The sequence below is a fragment of the Stegodyphus dumicola genome, chromosome 4 (assembly GCF_044657685.1).
Source record: "Stegodyphus dumicola isolate Sdum_Otavi_A_Nest chromosome 4, ASM4465768v1".
NCBI lineage: Eukaryota > Metazoa > Arthropoda > Arachnida > Araneae > Eresidae > Stegodyphus > Stegodyphus dumicola.
This window is the reverse complement of record NC_140771.1, coordinates 106,486,623-106,508,396: the sequence shown is the minus strand read 5'-3', so window position 1 is coordinate 106,508,396 and position 21,774 is coordinate 106,486,623. Positions and strand designations below refer to the sequence as shown.

At 32.0% G+C, this 21,774-nt stretch overlaps 1 protein-coding gene across 3 annotated transcripts in view; it reads left to right on the top strand.

Moving 5' to 3' along the window:
• Window positions 1–21,774, top strand: part of LOC118198766 (neogenin-like) — a 284,128-nt gene that overhangs the window by 148,255 nt on the left and 114,099 nt on the right. For all 3 annotated transcript variants that reach the window (XM_085815315.1, XM_085815317.1, XM_085815314.1), the window contains exons 10-12: window positions 170–457; window positions 13,768–13,817; window positions 13,899–14,043. In XM_085815315.1, the coding sequence (XP_085671441.1) occupies window positions 170–457; window positions 13,768–13,817; window positions 13,899–14,043 (483 nt within the window). The remainder of the gene's footprint in view (window positions 1–169; window positions 458–13,767; window positions 13,818–13,898; window positions 14,044–21,774) is intronic.

Below are 21,774 nucleotides of genomic sequence, written 5' to 3'. Positions count from 1 at the left end.
TAACTACTTAAAGGTATTAGAGCAGTTATTGCTGTTCATATGTATATGGCTCAGCCACTTGAAATGTTTTATTTTTCTTACACAGTTACAGATTGCCTGTTTTAGGTTCAGCTTAAAATTTTATTATGATATCAAATCTGATTAAAACCTTTTATTTCTTTTTTTGCAGTGCATGTGCCAAATTTTCCAAGTTCTTTATTGGCTGTTCCTATAAGTGCAACATCTGTGCTCGTCAAATGGAAACCTCCAGAAGTTATAAAAGAACCAATTGAACATTATAAAGTGTCTTACATTGATACAAGTACTTCTGAAGAACATTCAATGATCACCAAAAATATGAGTTTAGAGCTGCATAATTTAAAGAAATTCACTAAATATATTTTCTGGGTTACTGCATTTAATAAGAATGGCCCAGGCTCAAATTCAGATGAAGTTGCTATTCATACTTATGCCGATGGTAAGATTGTTATTTTTTATATCAATAATCAATAATTTTAATGCTGTACGTAACTTTATGAACTCTGTTTCTCACACTTATTATAAATATATAAATACATACATATACACTGCTGGCCATTAAAATTGCAACAGCATGAATGAAAGCAAATATAAAAAAGATATTTATTGCTCTTTAACAGTATGATATGAAGACAAAATGATTAAATTTGTAAGCACAAGTTTACAGGGATGCAATTATTTAATTTATGATTATTGATGACCTTGAAATTAACAATTCTAGATTTTATGCTCCCCCCCCCCCAAATTCATCTGTTTTCCCAAATTTGAGATCTTTCTATGTTACATAATGCTTAATGCAGATACCTCTTGTCCAATCAAAATAACTGTAAACCAAAATTTTTTTAACTCGGAACTGAAACCCATGGCTCCCTCCCTTCTTCCTTTGAATTGCAGTGTCCACTTTTTCTTAAGCTTTCCTTCTGGCAAAACACTTTGATAATATTCTGAGCAAACTCCAATCTTACAAAGATCTTTCCGAATGAGAAATCCACTACACAACTTCTTTTACGCAGTGCTTCAGATGTCGTTTCTCCCTCCTGCATTGCCTAAATGTGCTGAAATAATAATTATTTGCATATCCCAACTTATTCTTCCTATTATGTGAGTTTGACATTCGTCAGATCATTCCTTTCTGGTGTTGCAATTTTAATGGCCAGCAGTATCTGTTTCTTAAACTGTTGGTCATGACCCCCTTGGGGGTCACAGGACCTGCTGCAGGGAGTCGACAAAAATTTTAGCAGTTTTGATATTTCTTAAACTTGGTAGAATAATTTTACAATTACCAAATATTTTTACACAATGTATATATATATATATACAAGATAACAAAATATGATAACAAAATATGATATAACAAAATATGATAGCTGTAGCTGCTTTAAAAATAATTGTTGACCTTAACATTAATGATTCTAGATTTTACCTTTCCCCTAAATTCATCTATTCTCCCTGATTCGAGATCCATATTATGTAATGTTTATTGCAGTCCAATCAAAATGCTCTTGTCCAATCACAATAATTGTAAACGAAAATGTTTTTTTTTACTTAGAACTGAAACTTTTGACTTTCTCCTTTCTTCCTCTGCATTACTACTGCGACACTCTCTCCCTTTTAGTTTACGCTTCCTCATTCCCATTGCTGCTTAGTTTCCTAAAGTAACATCGTACTGTAAAACCCGTTTACATGGAAATTATTGCATTCAATTATGATTGGAAAATATCAGCAAAAAGGATAATTTGATATACGTAAAAAGTAAAGATTGTGATACTTCAAGCTCAGTTGTGTTAAACTCAGACATGATGAATATCCATATAACAAAATACAGAAGCTGCTTTAAAAATAATTGGTAGGCTTACTTATCTAAAATAACATCATACTCTAAAACCCATGTACATGGAAATTACTGCATTCAACTGTGATTGAAAAATATCTACTGAAGGATGATCTGATGTGAATTATCCTGCAATAAAATTGTGTTTCGAAATGGCCATATTTGGAAATTTTTGGCTTCTACGTCTCAAGTGTTCTTACATTAGTGCTTTCAAAATTGTACTATCATTACATATGTATGTAAAATATAAAAATATGATGGCTATGCTCTACACCAAGGTTTCTTAAACTGTTGGTCATGACCCCCTTGGGGGTCACAGGACCTGCTGCAGGGAGTCGACAAAAATTTTAGCAGTTTTGATATTTCTTAAACTTGATAGAATAATTTTACAATTACCAAATATTTTTACACAATGTATCTGAAAATAGATAAAGATAAGACAATACAGACAAAGAAAAAAACGGAAACGTTTCGACACATTCTTTTTAATAATATAAACATTCATTTATCATGCTTTGCACGTGACGCTGTCATTTCGTCTGTTATTTATTTAAAATTTTTACATTGCTCTATGGTTTAAAATTGGTTAATGACCTAAAACTGCAATAGTATATTACAGTAAAAGTGAAAAAATTGACAGTTTCACTCACGTGTGTGTCGGATTTGTGCAAGGAGCCACGGGGAGCCACAAAATTATTGTAAATATTATGGGGTCTTGGGGGGATCGCAAAACAATCTCAATGATAAAAAGGGGTCGTGACTGAAAAAAGTTTAAGAAACCCTACTGTTCCGGCTTGACTAGAAACTTTCACTATGCCAATGTTCCGGTTTGATTAGAAACAAACTTTTCTCTGCATCAGAATGGCAACAGTGAGAACTTGACTTTCGATTTGTTATGATGCAGCTAGAATGCTGCTCATGAGATGTAACATTAGATTCGATTCTAGATTCTAGATTAGATTAATTTTAGTATTTTAATAAATCCTTTTAAAACTAGATTGAGTATTGGATCATAGAATTATAGCTGAACCACAGCTTGCAGAAATTTAGATGTGGCATTTAGATACGTCGTTAGATAGTTAGATGTGTAAGCAGCGACTTTCGTGATTCGATTAGTGTACATTAGTGCGTACATAAACATTTTTTGGTGCATCGGCCGGGAATCCGGCTAATATTCGAAAATATTGATTCGTAAGTATGGATTGCACGGTGTGAAGTGTGTGAAGCCTGCAAACAGGTAGGATAAGTTTTCTATTTTAAAGTATAATTATGGAAGATCCTGTCGCTAAGCTTAAATCGAAACGCAAAGTATTAAGGACCGCAGTGTCCAAGGTACTAAAGAAAATTGAGACAGAATTAAGCAAAGATGACGTTAGTATAAATGTAATAGAAGAAACTTTAGACATATTAAACGAAAAGGCAAAAACTCTGAGTGATTTAAACACTCAAATAGAACAGGATTTGAAGGTCGCAGAGGATGAATTTGAACTTGAAGTTTCATCCGCTCTAGAATATGAAGAAAAAATCTAACTGTGGCAATTTAGAGCAAGAAAAAAATTGAGGGAAGTACATAAACTCGAAAATTCGGATAAGGAAAGTATGAACATTCCTAATGAAACCGCTATAGATTCCAAACTTGAAAATAATAAAATTATTCGCCTTCCAAAATTGACTATCGCTAAATTTTTTGGTGATTCTAGCAATTGCCAGGAATTTTGGAGTCAATTCGAGGCAGCTATCCATAACAATGACTCATTATCGAAAGTAAATAAGTTCAGTTACTTAAAGTCATTACTAGGTGGGGTAGCTTATAATGCCGTTTCCGGACTCTCGCTTACAAATGAGAACTACGATTCAGCTATAGAACTGTTAATTAACAGGTTTGGGAGAAAAGATTTTGTAATAAATGCTCACATGAATAAACTGTTAAATCTTTCCCCTGTTAGAAATGTAAGGGATGTAGAAAATCTTAGGAATTTATATAATCAGTGTGAAACTCAAATTAGATGCTTAAAGTCAATGAACATGGTATCAGAAACTTACGGTAGTTTACTTTGCCCAATATTGTTAAAATTAATTCCATCAGAGATAACATTAGAATACAGTCGCAGTAGAAACAGTGACCAAACATGGAGCGTTAACGAATTAATGGAATTTATTCATAAAGAAAGAGAAAGCCGCGAAAGAGCTACACAGTTAAATGAAAGTAGAGAAACAAAAACAAAACACCGAGCGGAAATGATTCATAACTGGAGGCATAAATCAAACGATCGTCTCAACTCTGCTCACGATAATGTAAACAACAAGCGCAGTAAACAGTTTGAAAAAGTTCACCTAAAACGTATGAATATGTTGCTCCAGTCGCTAGCAGTAAATACATACATTGTGATGAACTACACGATTCGGAGCACTGCGAAATTAAAACTGTGGAGGAGAAAAGAAATATTTTAAAATCTCAAGCCCGATGTTTTTTGTGTCTAAAATCTCAGCATAAAATTAAGCAGTGTAAGGAAAGAAAAATGTGCGAAATATGTAATAAAAAACACAATAGGTCTATTTGTTTCCAACTCGAAACCAAATCGGAGAAAAACAAGGTCGTGTTGACAATTCCATCCAGTAAAGAAGATGTTCAGATTAGTCAGTTAAAAGCCGAAACTTTCCACAGTGCATTGCTATAAACGTGTACTGTGATGATACGTCCATTTTCTGAGAAGGATAATTTAGAACCAGTTCGGATTCTATTGGACAATGGATCTATGAGAAGTTTTATAATACGGGACATTTCAGAGAAGTGTAAGTTACCTGTTATTCGAAAGGAGACTTTGTCAGTATTTGCCTTTGGGGTTAACCAGGCAACAGAACAAACTTACAATGTTGTTAAAGTCAAACTAGAAAAGAGAAGTAAACCATCCCTAAATATAGAAATTGAAGCTTTAGAAACTAACCAAATATGTGCAACTAATTTAGCTTTCCCTGATATCCCAGTTTCCAAAATTAACAAAGAGGTAATAGGACTACAATTAGCTGATTCTTGTGAATTCAGTGACAAAAATATCGCTGTTTTGATCGGAGCAGATTACTATCATGAAGTAATAACTGGTAGACTTAAATGTTTTAAAAATAAACTTGTAGCTTCCAAAACAATATTTGGGTGGTGCCTTCAAGGCCGGACTGATTCTAATGGTAAATTGTTAAACATGGACATTATTGTTGACGACAAATTGGTCTCAACACAGTTAAAGCAGTTTTGGGAATTGGAAACATTGGGAATAGAACAAGGGAAGGAAATTAGTAAAATAGATAATGACGTTTTAGAGAATTTTAACAGAACTATCGAATTTAAAGAAACTTGATATGAGGTTAAACTCCCTTGGAATGAACATTCGTCTGAATTAAAAACGAATTATGTAAATGCAGAAGTTCGCTTTCATAAACTGGTTAAAGGGTTAAGAAATGATCCACTGCTTCATCAGCAGTATCACTCAGTTATAGAACAGCATTTAAAAATGGGTATAGCTGAGGAAATTGATCCAAGTTCTGAAGAAACAGGAAGAATTTATTACATGCCTCACCAGCCAGTTATTCGACTTGACAAACCCGTGAGAGTTGTATTTGATGCATCCAGCCATTCGAAAAATGAATACTCTTTAAATGATTGTCTCTATTCCGGTCCTAATTTAAATCCACCATTGTTAGAGGTATTAATACAATTTCGTACACATAGCATAGCATTTACTGCCAACATTGAACAAGCCTTTCTCCAGATTTCTCTGTCACCTGAAGATAGGGATGCTGTAAGATTTTTGTGGGCAAATAACCTTACAGATAAGGATGGGAAACCTAACACGAAAATACTTAGGATGACTCGCGTTTTGTTTGGAGCTACATCCAGCCCATTTTTGCTTGCCGCTACTATCAAACATCACATAAATACCTTTAAAGAAACAAATCAGAAAGCAGTTAAACTATTGAACGAATGTTTATACGTAGATGATTTAATAGTGGGGATGAAGACGAAAATGAAGCTAAACTCATATATGAAGATACTAGATATATATTGAAGGCTGCTGGTTTCAACATGCGAAAGTGGAAAACAAATTGTGATAATCTGCAGGAAGTTTTTGACGAATACGTAAATGGTGAAATCCAGAAAGTTCTGGAACAGAAGGTATTGGGATATAAATGGAATTACAAGGAAGATCTTCTGAAGATAGAATCACAAAATCTAACTAATCAAGCTCAAGGGGAAACAAATCTAATGACAAAAAGAGGAGTTCTTAAAACCATTGGAAAGCTTTACGATCCCATTGGATTCATAAGTCCATTCACTATTAGGGCAAAAATACTAATGTAGGAAATTTGGCAATTTGGGGTAGATTGGGATGATCCGTTACCATTGGACTTTGAAAACAGAATGAAAAAATGGATTAATGAACTGTCAGCGATTCAGGATGTAAACATACCGCGACATTACTTCCGAAAGACTAACAAGTCTGAATTGAGAGATATTCAAATGCATTGCTTTACCGACGCAAGTCAGAAGGCATATGGAGCTGTGATATACCTGCGATACGTCACGACGGACAGTGAAATAGGAAGTAGTTTTGTCATTTCCAAAACCAGAGTAGTTTCACTGAAGAAGCTGTCCCTTCCAAGATTAGAGCTTTCATCGAAGCAAGATAAGCCTCGAATGTGAAAGAACAGTTAGAGAAAAGACTCCAGATGAATGTATATTTTTGGTCAGACTCTTCTGTTATGTTACATTGGATAAAGGGTGATTTAAATAAATGGAAGCCATTCATCCAACATCGAGTAATGGAAATACGAGAGAAAACATCACCTGAGTCCTGGAATTATTGCCCGGGAGATGAAAATCTGGCTGATATGCTGGCCAGAGGAACAAAGACAAATTCCACGAAAGGAATAACATTATCTGAACTACGAAATAGTGACATGTGGTGGCATGGACCTAAGTGGCTATTACAGAGTATCGATTCGTGGCCTAAACTTGCAGAATCAGTAAGAGATTTCAAGGATCATGAAGAGCATTCGAAGGGGAGCTGTAGTGAACTCAACAGTCACAGGTGAAAATTCCATTGAGACCGAAAAGGTATTCTTCATTCAGCAAATTGATTAGAACTACTGCGTGGTGTTTAAGGTTTGCGAACAACTGTAGAACCAATCCACCATTAAGAAAAGCAAGTTTTTTGAGTGCTTCGGAACTACAGAATGCAACAAAGGTGCTAGTCAAATGTGTACAACATTCTGAATTTCAACCTGAAATTAAGTGCCTGCAGTCGAAACGATCAGTTCCAAGTAATAGTAAGGTTTTATCCTTAAATGTATTTCTGGATGAAGATGAACTTTTACGAGTTGGTGGGAGACTACGTTTCTCCAATCTTTCAGAAGACCAGAAACATCAACTTCTTTTACCCAAAAGATATCATTTCACTTAATTACTCATAGATTATTATCACAAAAAACTCTTCATTCGGGCTTTGAAACAACACTTTCTCTTATTAGACAATTATACTGAATACCTTCTAGACAAGATAGAGTTAGACGCGTTATAAGTAAATGCATGACGTGCTTTCGAACAAGGAACAAAACCATAAACCAAATGATGGGTGACTTACCTAGAGATAGAGTTGTAATAACTAGACCATTCGAAAAAATAGGACTGGACTTTGCAGGTCCAGTTATCACCAAGCCTAATTTGAAAAGATCTAGGGTTACGTTAAAATCATACATCGCGATATTTATTTGCTTTAGTACAAAGGCTATTCATCTAGAAGTAGTATCGGATTTGTCTACTGAAGCCTTTCTAGCATGTCTTAGAAGGTTTATTGCCAGACGATATAAACCATCCATAGTTTGGAGTGATAATGCTACGAACTTCAAGGGAACGAAGAATGTTCTTGATAAACTCTTTAGAATTTGTAGATCGGATCCTATTCAGCGCTTTAGTTCCGAAGAAGGTATAACATGGAGATTCATTCCTCCTTCTTCCCCACATTTTGGTGGGTTATGGGAGGCTAATATAAAATCAATGAAAAGAAATTTGATGAAAGTCGTGAAAACGACAATTTTGAACTTTGAAGAGCTGTATACATTAATTACACAAATAGAAGCCTGCTTGAACTCTCGACCTTTGTCACCTATTTCGGCTGATTCAACAGATCTTCAGCCTTTGACTCCAGGTCGTTTCCTAATAGGAGCTCCACTTTTCTCGATACCAGAACCGAATGATTCTGTAGATTCTTTGACCTTGTCTTCTAGATGGACTTTAATTCAAAAACTTAGAGCTGATTTCTGGAACCGTTGGAGTGTCGAATATCTTATTTGCAGAAACGCTCAAAATGGAATCAAGTGAGGTCTAATCTCAAGGCAGGACAACTAGTCTTGTTAAAGGATAAAAACAAGACACCCATGAAGTGGACACTAGCTCGCATCGAGGAAACCTTTCCTGGTCCAGATGGACTAGTACGAGTCGTAGACATCAGAACTTCAGATGGAATCTTTCGCCGAGCTGTCTCCAATATCAGTCCACTCCTATTTCCAAATGATGTTGGACAATAGTCCAACGGGGGCCGGGATGTTCCGGTTTGACTAGAAACTTTCACTATGTCGATGTTCCAGTTTGATTAGAAACAAACTTTTCTCTGCCTCAGAATGGCAACAGTGAGAACTTGACTTTCGATTTGTTATGACGCAGCTAGAACGCTGCTCATGAGATGTAACATTAGATTCGATTCTAGATTCTAGATTAGATTAATTTTAGTATTTTAATAAATCCTTTTAAAACTAGATTGAGTATTGGATCATAGAATTATAGCTGAACCACAGCTTGCAGAAATTTAGATGTGGCATTTAGATACATCGTTAGATAGTTAGATGCGTAGGCAGCGACATTCGTGATTCGATTAGTGTACATTAGTGCGTACATAAACACCTACTCTACATGAACAGGCAACCTGTCCAATTAACTTTCCACAATTTCAGGATCTTCCCCCTACACGAGTACTTTCGAGAACATTCTGGCATGTTATGTAACTGCTCGTATAAATACCGAGTATGCAGCATTTTGTAGTCAGTCTTTTGCTTCCTACCATCACTGCTGTAAGATCCTGCGCTGTTCTGTTAATTCCTCTGCCCTTTGTTAGAATAGTTATGAAGTTGAAAGCCTAACTTTAACCTTGTTTTAATTTAAATCATTATTGGATATGTAATTGGGAGAATTTCATCTAAAAGAAAAAAGACTTGTCATTTGAATTGAATAAAGGTGTACAATTAGAGGCTAAATCCTTCGGTGTCATCATTCTACTGCCTTCTACTCCGACCTAATATCCTATCTCTGTGAAGTTGGTGAAATTACCTAATTACATATATTAAACGGGAAAAAGTTAAAAAAATTAAAGTATCCAAAGAAAATCAATAAACTATTTTGTAAGCATACTAAAAAATTAGTTAAAATGGCACAAAGTGATACAAATGCATGAAAAAAGGAAATTAATCTCTCTTGTTTAATGCTTTAAACAGAACTTGTGAAGGGAAAAGGCTTTTGAAGCTTTAAACTTAGTTAATAAATGAGTTCCGAATACATGTTTCATTTCTTTGAACAAATTAAGACTTAAAACCACTTTTGCAATTCTTTTTATCATAAACTTCAAAATGATTTTTCAAATGAGTCTCAAATAAGCTCAGATCTTTCATTTATATGCACCTATATATGCATTTGTACTCAAAGAAAACAAAAATATATGCCAATCAAACAGCAGTATATACAGATGTAAAAACTGTAGTAAAACTACTGAAAAAATGTACACAAAAACTAAGTTATAAAATGAAATTACAAACTGATAAAGATTAATTATTCAAAAAGCCTCAAAATTAAGGAATTGTAACAAAGAATAATTAAAATTTGTCCACTTTCCTAATAACAAAAGCACAAAACAGGTCGGTGAGGAAATAATACCTGAATAATCTTCATAGTTTTTTTTTAATATTTATTTTAACTTACACTTTGGTTTAATAGCCATAAGTATATATTAGGTGATTGTAACTATTAATATTCAGAGAGTATTTAACTTCATTCTTTTTATTTACATCCAGTCTTTTCTATGCATATAACAGTAATTTTATCATAGGAGAAAAAGGCAAAGTAAATGCTGAAAATTTTTGAAATTTTTACAGTTTGAGATTTGTGCTAATAATACCTGTGCAGTTTTAATTTGTATTAATTATGTAGTTGTATTAATGTTGTTTTATTAATATAAATGTTGCAGTAGGATTTGCACTAATGTTGCATCTTAAAGGAAGAAATAACTGTGGTTTCAGAACTTCTTTCCTGCATGCACCTGTCACTATTGCTAAGTGATCATTGCCCTCCCCTTCCTTTTCCATACTCAAAACATACATTTATTTAAATTTATATTATTTTTTAATGTGTTTCATCACTTAAACCAGGAAAAATATGTAAAATAGTGTTAAATACCAAACCTTGATTAAAAGTAGTTTTTTATATTTATAAATAAAATTAAATACTTAACAGATAAATAAAAGAATGACACATTCTCCCCTGAAAAACTCCCGTGAAATTTTCCTTGGGGGGGGGGAATTACTCCTGGTTCAGCATACCTTTGCAATAATACAAATAACTAGTATATAACTGAATAAAAATTATATATTTCTTAATTAAAATAAAGAAATGTCATGCAATTCTTACATAGTTACATATTAGTTATTTGGATTATTGCTTCTTACGATAAATACAGTGGAAGACCAGAAATCCGCAATACTTGGGACCAGAGGTTGTGTGGATTTTAGGATTTTGCAGATTTCAAGACAGAAAAGATAATATTCAGACTAAAAGTGCAAAATAAGTAAGGCGTATTAGATTCATTTAATTTCTGCTATAAACGGAGCAGTAGCACCTGCTCCATCTTTAGCAGAATTTCCACTTTTTTATTACCGTCAATGCAACGTGTTTACATTTTTGAACGTTGCAAGTAGTAAAATCACGAGGGCATTTCTTATCTGTCATTGTATTAAAAAGCGCTGAAATTTAAAATATTCTTAATTTATCCACAAAATATCTGGATAAAAAAAACGACATCACTAAACAATCTCATGAAATAACAAAGCTCAGAAAGTACAACAACGTGAAGCGTGAACTTGAAAGAAGAGTTAATCGTCTGCTTTTTTACCTCGATGCAGATTGGAGGGGAAAAATCTCTTATCATGATGTCAATAATTTGGTATTACCATTATGACTCATTATTATTAGGTAATTATAACGTCATTATCCAGTAAGTACTTTTTCTTCGATATTTCGCACACCATGCTGCGATTTCTGGAACCTATAAACTAAATGTTTATATTTTGAGAGGCAACGCGGATTTCAGGTCAGCGGATTTTCGGTATTGGATTGTATATTACACTAATCAAATTCTGAAAACATTTTTAATGTCATTACTTTCTATCAAGGTAACTGTTTAAAACCAGGATGGTGTTTTTATACATTAAGTAGTGTGCACATAGAGTTTCTTTATTAAGTAATATACTTTTTTTAAAAAATGGATTGTTTGGCATCAACATTTATTGCCAGGCAGTTAATACAGCTTAAAGAAATTACTTTTTCTTGCATTCCTGAAGTCCAACAGAACTCGGTCTAATTCTAAATCCAGTCTTCTAGTTTCAATTTTGAAATAAGATTACTTTGCAACATATTTGATGAAAATTGTAATGGAAAGTAGCATATATATTATTTAAATATAAAAATGATGTAATTATTATGGTAGTAAAAAAATATGCAGATTGAATTGGTATTTATAGAAAAATTTAATATTCATGAAATCTTGAAACATTTCCTAAAATTTACTAAAATAATCTTAGAAATTTGCTGTTTTTTAAAGTTACTGCTGTAATGATTTAAATGGAAGGAAAAAGAATGGTTGTAAATTCATCGTAGGAAATAGCAGGAATTTCTAATATTTTAACTTAACATGTAGTAATGCCGAACTTCAGTAAACTTAATGTTGATTAAAATATCATTATTATTTGTTATATGCATGTAAAAAAAAAAAAAAAAAAAAAAAAAAAAAACTAATGCAGTGTTTGAAATGTGTGATTTTATTGTTAATATTTTTGAATTCATATTTATGATTTATGTTGGGTGTATTTTCCTTTTTATATATTTCCCCCCATATATTCGTTGTTTAATTTCTTCAGCACCGAACTTTCTCCATTACAAGACAGAACCTAATGCTCTTTCTGTTCCATCTTGATCTGATCTGATTTTTGAATTGGTACTCTAGTTTTGATTTATGTTCTGATAGCCTAATCTAATCAGCCTTTGAGCCAGTTGTGGGCCATAGTTACATCTGCTTGCAATACACTGCCAATTACTTGCATCTGTCTAAATATTTTTAGTGCATTATTTGGAATTGCAGGAAATGTTTTTGATATAATTTCCTTTTTTACAATAAAATGTCATAACTAATATTTTTAGAGGCCTAACATACATAGCCACGAGAAAGAAAAAATGTAAGGATACACATAGCCGCAAGAGAAAAAAAAAATGGTAGAATTTTTTTATTTGTGATATGTTATGTATTTCTGTATGTTTAATATAAATACTAATTGCATAATAATTAAATAATAATAATATTGTGAGGAAGAAATACATGATACTTGTATATATGAAATGTTATAATTTCTATTATTTTTTTTTTTTTTTTTTTTTTTTTTGTTACTTCCTTGTATGAAGTAAGGGAAGTATTGTAATTGCAAAAAATTTCGGGTACCATATTTCAATGAAAATATCTATTTTAATCACTTATGAATACATTTGAATGATTTTTTTGCATGACATCTGTACGTATGGACAGAATAAAGGATTCTTTTGTCCAAAACAGATGGTAAAAGGGGTTTAAAATTGATTCTGAAGAGGTGTTTTTTTTTTTTTTTTTTTTTTTTTTCCCCCCCCCACATCTGTAAGTTCATTTGCATGTATATATCTCGCGTAACTCAAAGAATAGCCGTAGAATGTTGCAATTTTGTATTGCTATAACCTTTAGTTATGCACCTCTTTTTTTTTTTTTTTTTTTTTTTTTTTTTTTAATTGCAATTTGGCAGCACCAAACATACATATCTGTTTATATATTCCCACTCTCTTACCCAGCTTGATGAGCTTAGTATTTTTATTTTCTTGTGTTGTTAAATTGTGCAGGTTTTACCATAAAAGTGGTTGAATTATATTGTTTTTATGCTGCGGTTAAGGTTTTTATGCCTAAAGTTAATCTGAATGCAATAATTATAGAATTATCAGCAATTTGTTTTCAAGTTTAAGTAGTGCTAGGTCTAACGAGGTTGCCATTTGTTTTACATTTGAAACTCTTACTTGAGTAGTGAATTAAATCAGTTGGTTCACCAACTTCAGTTTGTTTTTGTCCAGTTGGACCAAAAGTTATGAAAATTTGGTTTTTTTATCCCTTGGTTGAATTCCTTGTTTTGGTCTAGAAACTGTAATTTTAATTGTAAAAATTGTATTTTTTTCCTATTTTAGGTTTATCTGTATTTTACAATTTTTAATCAAGATGTTTTAAGTTTTTATGTATTTTTGCCCTGCTACAAAATGAGAACTGACTTGATTGAATAAGAAATAAATCTGTAATGAAATTCGAGGAAATAAGTTTAAATGAAGCGCAGCAAAAAATGTGTATAATTTAATAGGCCATTCTAGGAAGCCATCTGATGTTCATAGCAGTTTTATTTATTTATTTATTTATTTATTTATTTTTTTTGAAAAAAATGCTAACTGCAGTTCTTTAGTTTATACATATTATGCTTTATATGAGTAATTTTAAATTTATGACTCATTTGATTACATGTATTTGTCTGTTTTGTATTTTCCATAGTTCCTACCGAAACTCCGCAGAATGTTACTTTAGAACCTGCCAGTTCAACTGTAAGGCCTTTAACAATTTTTATTACATTATCTTCATATTTAATTCTTTTCTTGCATTTGATAATGGTTTCTTTCTTTTAGAGTATTATAATAAGATGGGAACCTCCTCCAAAAGAATTTCGAAATGGAATCATAACTGGGTACAAAATTCGATATAAGCAAAAAAATGGTAAACGAGCTGAAACATTAACTACTGATGGGAATAGGCGTTTGTATGCTCTTGTAGGTATGTATATACTGAACCAACTGTATACAAATAGACAGTTGCTTAGAAAAGTATTTCAAAAGAAAATTGCGTTAAAAAAGTGTTTTTGAGTATTGAATATGTATAATGAATAGTTCTTTATTCTCTCATCTTGCTCTAACCTCTCAATGTATCAGATAAGTTTTTGATCACAGAACTTAAAGTTAGCCAAATAAATGCACTGATGAGTAAAAAATAAATAAAGCAATAATTGATAACTACTACTTTACAGAACTAAAAATTAGGCAACTTATATACATATATTTTTTTGCTTTCAATGTGACACAGAACTATGTACAGCTTAGAAATAAATTTCTTATTAGTGAAACTGAATTCCACATATTTTTAAGAGAGAAAATTCTGAATCGAAGAACTGTCACTGATACTCGTTCATACTGAATGAAAATGCTGAGTAACGAAAAAGGTTCATGTCAGCTTCATTTTTTAATTACTGTATCTCTTAACCTTTCTGCTTTCTTTTATACTAATTTAATTTTCATACTTTTGGTGTAAATAATGCAAGTCTTAGGGCCTAATTATCCCCTAAGTCTTTTAAAGCCTGAGCCAAAGTCCATTATTGTAATAAACCTTAAAATCATTCTACAATGCTACACAGCCTAGTTTTCTCTTACAAAAGTGAGCATTGGAGGCCCATGAAAGACCTTTGTGCCTAAATCAGGCTCAGACAGGATGTGCTTAAATCAGGACTGCTCAGACAGGTTAAGGTGAGTTTAAAAATATTGAATGTTAAAGATACATATAACATCTTAGAAGCTTTTTTAGATGTGTATATTGGTGATTCAAGACAAAGACGCAATAAAGTTTAAATGAAGAGACACTAGTGTATAGAAAGAACTAGTTGAATTTAAAAATATCTGATAAACTTTAAAGCATGAATTCTGTCTGGAACTTATTTCACTAGACTAGTGGTTTTAACGTGCGTCCAAAAGGGAAATTCATAGAATAGAACATTCATGTTGTTCATGTTCTCAGCAAGGAGAATAGACAAATATTTATGCAGTAGGTTATGTGGTGTATTGAAAATGAGCACAAGAACTGTGTATATAATAATCCATAAATGCATACAGCACAGTGTGGATTCCTGAATTTTTATTAATAGAACTTGATGAACAACAAGCTTGTTCTGGAACTGCTGTAATACAAGAAGGGTGAAAAATTCCAGCCAAGATTGAAAAATGGTATCATGATTTAAAATTGATCTGGCAGATTTTCATTTCCTTTCCACTGATATTTAACAATTTTACTGAATTTTTATAATATTTTTTATTGTGTTTGACCAAGCTTTTGACAGGACATTTTATAGTAGTATCGTTTGTGTTTTGGATTATGATTTCATGAAACAAAATTGCTGTAATATATGCATTTACAAACATATTTTGTATGGTAGCATGTATTTGTACTTGACTGACAACAAAGATTCAGAATGTGTGCTCCATTGTTCTTTCTTGAACGTCACCTTTTTTTTTTTTTTTTTAAATGTACATTTTAGTAATGTTGTTAAAATATGCAGGTAGTTCCAAATTTTACGAATTCATTGCTACCAAATTATCACTAGTAAATTGAGAGCTAATAAAGTGAGAGTTATTTTCCCATGAGAATAATTTACTAATGAGGTCATTGGTTCTTATCAAAAATGAATATTTTCAATTTTTGTCAAAAAGACAAGAAAAAAAGGGGGTGGCAAAAACATCTATTAAAAACAGACAATTCAGCTTTCTATAAATCAAAATAGTTTAACAGGGGGAAAGAAAAGGAAAAAATGTGATAAATGACAATAAAATTTAATTTTTTGTCATTTCAATAGTTAACACTGAAGGAAGTTATTTTCCTTCAAAAAAGTTTTGAGTCTCATACATTTATGAGATTGCTTTTTCTTTTCTTCACAAATATGATGATAGCAAGCATAAGGATTTCTCAAATCTGCAGTAACCTTTCTGTTTTGTTCAAAATTTTGATCTTGACAGGAGAAAAATTTTATGGCCATCTGAATTTGTTCAAAAGTCAAAGTCCTTTAACTGTAAATTTGCAGGGTTGGTATAATCCTTAAATGTCCTTGGAATTTTGGAAATTGATTGTTTGGTCCTTAAATTTAAATGTCCTTAATTTCAACCAAAATTGGCAGAAGGTCCTTAATTTTAATCACTTGAAATTTCTGTCTGTTTTTATCACTGCTATTTAGAGTGTGAATTAGCATTTTGGAGGAATATTTTTGGTGATTGACTGACAAATATGGGGTTATCTTTTGAAAGGGTTCATGAGTTATAATTTGGTAGATTAGAAGAGAAACATGCTAATGTGACAATCAAATTCGTAAAAACAACCTTGTATTTAGCGTAAGTATATTGAAACACTCAATCGATTTCGAGGGCAGCTAAAGGTCCCTCCTCATCAGGAGAAAGAAATGCCTAGAAAGAAGAAAAATAAAGGCGAAGGAGTCTCAGAAACATGTGGTCCTTATCAGCACTGCATGTGGTTATAACCGGATTTTTAATCAGAGTTACACTGGCCGCCTACTTTTACTGAGCCAGGCTATCTGATCAAACAAGTAACACAAAGGACAAGAAAATTAGCGAAGTTAAAAATAGGGAGCGAGGGGCAACTGCACCTTCACGCTCAAAATCTGAACTTCGAATGGCTCAGTAATTATTTGTAAATAATTACTAATGTTTTATTATTTGTAAAATATTATAATGTTTAAAAATGTAAAATATTATAATGTTATAATTTAAAAATTTTAAATGTCCAATTTAAAAAAAATTATATTTTTAAAAATATATTGTTATATCGTTAAAAAAATGAAACATGTTTGAGAAACATTTTTAATGTTTTATTTTTTTTAGTGTTAATGTACGGACAAATTTTTTTAAAAATATTATAACATTGAAAAATCGTTAAAGTAATGGTAATATATTGAAATTATATGTAAGAAATAACATTAAAATAGAGCATTTTTATTTTTCGCCCTGATATTCTAAAGTGACATTGCTTTCCATTTTGGCAACTTATTGTATAATACTTTGAATCTGAAAAATAAATAAGGTAATAAGTACTACAGTCAAAAGTCGTTAATCCAGACTCTTCGGGACTTCGGCGATTCCAGATTATCGATTTTTCCGGATTATAGATCATCAGTTTAAATCTGGTAAGATGGCATGCAGAAATTATAAAATTAAAAATATGAAACCATAATTTATGAAATAAAGATCAATTATGATCTAAAGGGTATCAAAATTTACAAAAAGGAAAAGCTTAATATTTATTTGTTTACTTTATTAAACGTTTCTTTTAATGTAAGTTGTTTAAGTTGCTTCGTTTTTATGTGATAATACATTCTCTTTAATTCTATAAACAGACATAATTTCTTGTTCAGTTACAAAGTTCCGCTGTTCAGGTCCTATAATTGCTGCAAAACTACCGACTAATTTGTCAATCCAAATTTTTTCGTTTTCAATAACCTCTGTCACTTTCTTCACTATCGGAAGCGAATTATAATGACGAGGAATTTGATTTAAATCATATCAAAGACGGAGTACATCGAGATGAAATACTACATTTAGTAAGGAATTATAAGCCAAATAAAATAAAAACATCTGCCCCGAAGATAAGGATAGTGCTGACAGATCAACTTCCAATTGATAGCGCGCCCGCTGCAGCATTAAAGATAAACAAAGGATATTCCTTCATCTATTTTTTGCAGCAGTTCCACTTTTTGTTTAATGAACTTCGAAATATACTTTCACTTTGTAAATCCTTTACATATTAGAAAATATATATCAGAAATTCTATTTGACATAATCGAAAGTTGAAGCTTACTTTTATAAAATTGCTCTAACAGTTTGCAAAAAATAATAAGCCGGATCCAGTTCGAAGATTAAGGAACAACACAATCTGCAACTTTAACTGAAATAGATAATTTTAGCTTAGCTTAAAACGTCCGTTATACATTAAACGCGCACTCGTAAACGTATTTTGTGCACGCGCACAAACATATTCGCAGCTGTAAAGGTCTTACGCGCATGCGTCAACGGGACGCATGCGCAGAAAGTTTGTAGCTTTGAGGTCTGGATTATAGATCATTCCGGATTATGGGTGTCCGAATTAACGACTTTTGACTGTATAAAGCACAGTTTACGAAACAGTTCTTAGCAAAAGCAAAGTAGCTATGCAAATAATTAAAAGTGTGTTTTTAAAATTTTTTTCATGGTAACGGTTTTTCCCATGTAATTTTCTCAGAATAATCAGAATTCACAGAATATGCATCAGTTTTCTCTATAAAATTAATCTTACACTTTTTTTAAACCCTCTTATTAAAAAAAAAATAGGATTTTAGACGTTGCAACTTTGACAGTTTAGAAAGATTTGAAGGCAAGATTTATAGACCCACGAATCTAGAAGATTCCAGAAAAATGTTTTCATGGTATTAACACATAATGGATGTATTTTACAGAAAGTTTGTGATGAACTTTTACTTTTTGGAGAATTTTCGGGAAAACAATAAAAACATAATATTTGAATGTTTTACTTCTGATACTAGAAGTCTTTTTTTCAGGCATCTACAGAAAGAAATTTTCCAATTAATAAAGAAATTGAAAACACATGAATCTAGAAGATTCCAGAAAAAGCGACAAAATGAAAAGTGTCTTCATGGTATTAGCACATAATGGACATATTATACAGAAAGTTTGTGATGAATTTCGTACTTTTTGGAGAATTTTTGGAAGAACAGATAATGAAATGAAAATATAATATTTGAATGTTTTACCTCTGATGCTAGAAGTATTTTTCTTAACATGTTTATCTTCCCTTTATTTTCTCTACTTTTCACTAGATACAAGCATGGAAAATATCAAAAATTCTTCTAATCTTATCACATGGGCAGGCATTTATAGAAAGGATTTTTTTTATTTATGAAAGAATTGAAAACTGACAACTTAAAGATTCATCTTACATGGAGCTTACTGGAGCTAGGCATTTTCTTACCTGATACAATTTCTGTGGGTCCTAAATTCTGCTGACTAGTGCCTTCTAGATTTCTCTAGAAGCTTCTTTCTCTCTTCTAGCCTTCTGACTAGTTTTGCCAGTACTAGATTTTGTTGCTTGATGTGTCACTAAATTCTAAAAATTCTGCTAGACTGGCTCTGTAACCAGCCGTTACCATTATACTTTCATATTTATTCTGAATGTTCATATTACTAAAAAAATAAAATTAGCAGTTTTTTTAGATGTTCAAAATACATTTAGTTTTTTAGAATAACAGAAATCTCCCAAGTCCAAAAATTTTACAATGAAAGGAAAACTTATTGAAGCCCTTCCCCCCCCCCAAAAAAAAGACTATGTTAAGAGAAAGAAAATTATTTTTCAAAGATATGTACAGTTATTATTGTGTAAATTAACCAGTTGTTTATAATTTCAGCCTTTACTATAACTTCCCCTTTCCATTACCTCACCAGAAGGTAAATCAGTTAGATAGTTTCTAAACTGGAGTTTTTGAATTGTAAGACAGAGTGTGTTTCTGGCCTCACCTCCGTTTGCACGCTGCGTTAGTTCCTGCCAGCTTTGATAATTTCTAATTATTCATCTTTTGTGTTATTGTTGCTGACATTTGAATTTATTACAACGATAGAGTTACTGAGTCAGCAAAGATTCAAATTGAGTTGTGTAGTCTTTGACTATTAGTTTACATTTTTAGTTTGAATTTGACTGTTCCTGTTTAATTACATCACCACGAGCTGTAGTTGATTGTGTTAACTTAATAACATGCCTTTATGTTCTAAGTTCTTTTTAAATAAGAGGTTTATTTAGAACTTTATGTGACTTTGTAGGTAATTTCACACATGGCAGTAATTTGCTTCTCATCTGACAAGAGTTTTGGACTATTTAACGTTTACCAGACCAAGTAAAACCTCATAGGTATACTCTACGAGAGAATGACAAGTTAAGAGATAGAGCATGCAGAAACTAACGGGAACATTAGTTTGCATACTGAAACAAATTTCTAACTTGCATTTCTAAATTTCCATTTGCGGTTTTGCAGCTGAAAATGATGGTTCGGTAAAACCATCGAAACTAGTCCTGTGAAAATTTTGTAAATTAACGCTGATTTTTGTTGTTTGACTTCTGAATTAGTAAATTTCTAATTGTTAGAAAAGATGCTTAAAGAGAAATAAATTGATATAAATTAGCCAAAATCTCTGAGAAGGCTTCAAATTAAAAAGTTCTGGTTAATTTACATGCCTTGGCCACTAGAACTTTAGGGAAGTGAGCGGCTATTTGCTGGTCTTCTTGCAACTATAAAATATAATTTCAAAGAATGGTTAAAATATCCTTTTATGCGCTCAAAGAAATACTAACAGACGGCCCATCTCGGGCTTAAAAGAAAGCCTCCGCTTGGATTTTAAGATAGAAATAATCTTAAATTCTATAGAAAATAAGAAACTAAACTAATTCTAACTAGCCTAACTTTAACCGAAGCTGTATATAGTTAACCGAGTTGTCCTGTAATTAAACCTCACCGGCGAAAACTAACAGGCATGTAAGACTATGATTATACTTAGTAAGATAGACTTAAAACAATGACGTGGCCTGAAGGCAGAACACACTCTACTGAGAACTTCTGAACTCTTCTATGGAAGTGTCTTAACATCCCATTAAATACTGGTCCTACTTCATTTGCATAAAACATGATACTGAAATCTCATTCTTGCATTGTAGGTGAAAAACAAAAATTTAAAGGAAAGGGTTTCAAAATTAAAAATAACTATTAGAAAGTTAAAATAAGCCCCCCCCCCAAAAGAAAAAAAAATTAAAAAGACGCATAAATGTTTTTTTGCACATTGTAGCTACAAAATATAAATGTTTTGTAGTTTTTAATGTGTAATTACCTAATATCGTTGAAGAAGAACTGTCATAAATTATATGTATTTTAAAATGTTATTAGATTGTGATTTTGATAATGCTTTTTTGACAAATATTTTTAAAATATAAAAAAATTTAATAGTGGTCATGTGAAGCTATAATAATGACTAAGAGATGTAAAGCTATAATGATTATAATTTAGTTATTTGTAACTAACTTCACGCTTAAAAGTTATCTCTGCATATTAAAGCGAGTTATTGCTCTTCATTAATATTTACAGAGTTGCCAACTCTCCCGATTTTCGACGGTTCTCCCGCCGATTTGCAATATATTTCTCCCGACTTTTTCTTATTCTTAAAATTTCTCACGATTTTTATGAACTTGGCTTAATACTTCGTTATAAGAACAAAAAAAGAAGCGATTTTGGACGTCTGAAAGCAATTGAATTTTCTCTAGATTATATCTAAAACAAAACCTTGCGAATCAGATGAGAATTTCTGCTTTGTGAGTGAGAGCATATGCGTATCCAGAAATGTTGTTCTCCAGTTCTCCAATGGGCATTGTGCTCCATTGCGTATCATCTGGCGCATATTAGCCAATGAGCACAAAGCAAGCTCAAGGCTTTGTACTCATTTGGATGTTCTTTAGTTATTTCGTTCATCTTGTCCTGAGTTGTGTGAGTACACGTGCCTCCGGGAAATAGTTTTAGAAATTATCATTTTTTGTTATGTCTGCGAGAAAGATTAAATACTCGTGTACGTTTCGAAAATCGTACACAGTTGACTTTCCTTCCATTATTTCCTCAAGGAAAAGTAATAAATTTGCGATGTGTACCAT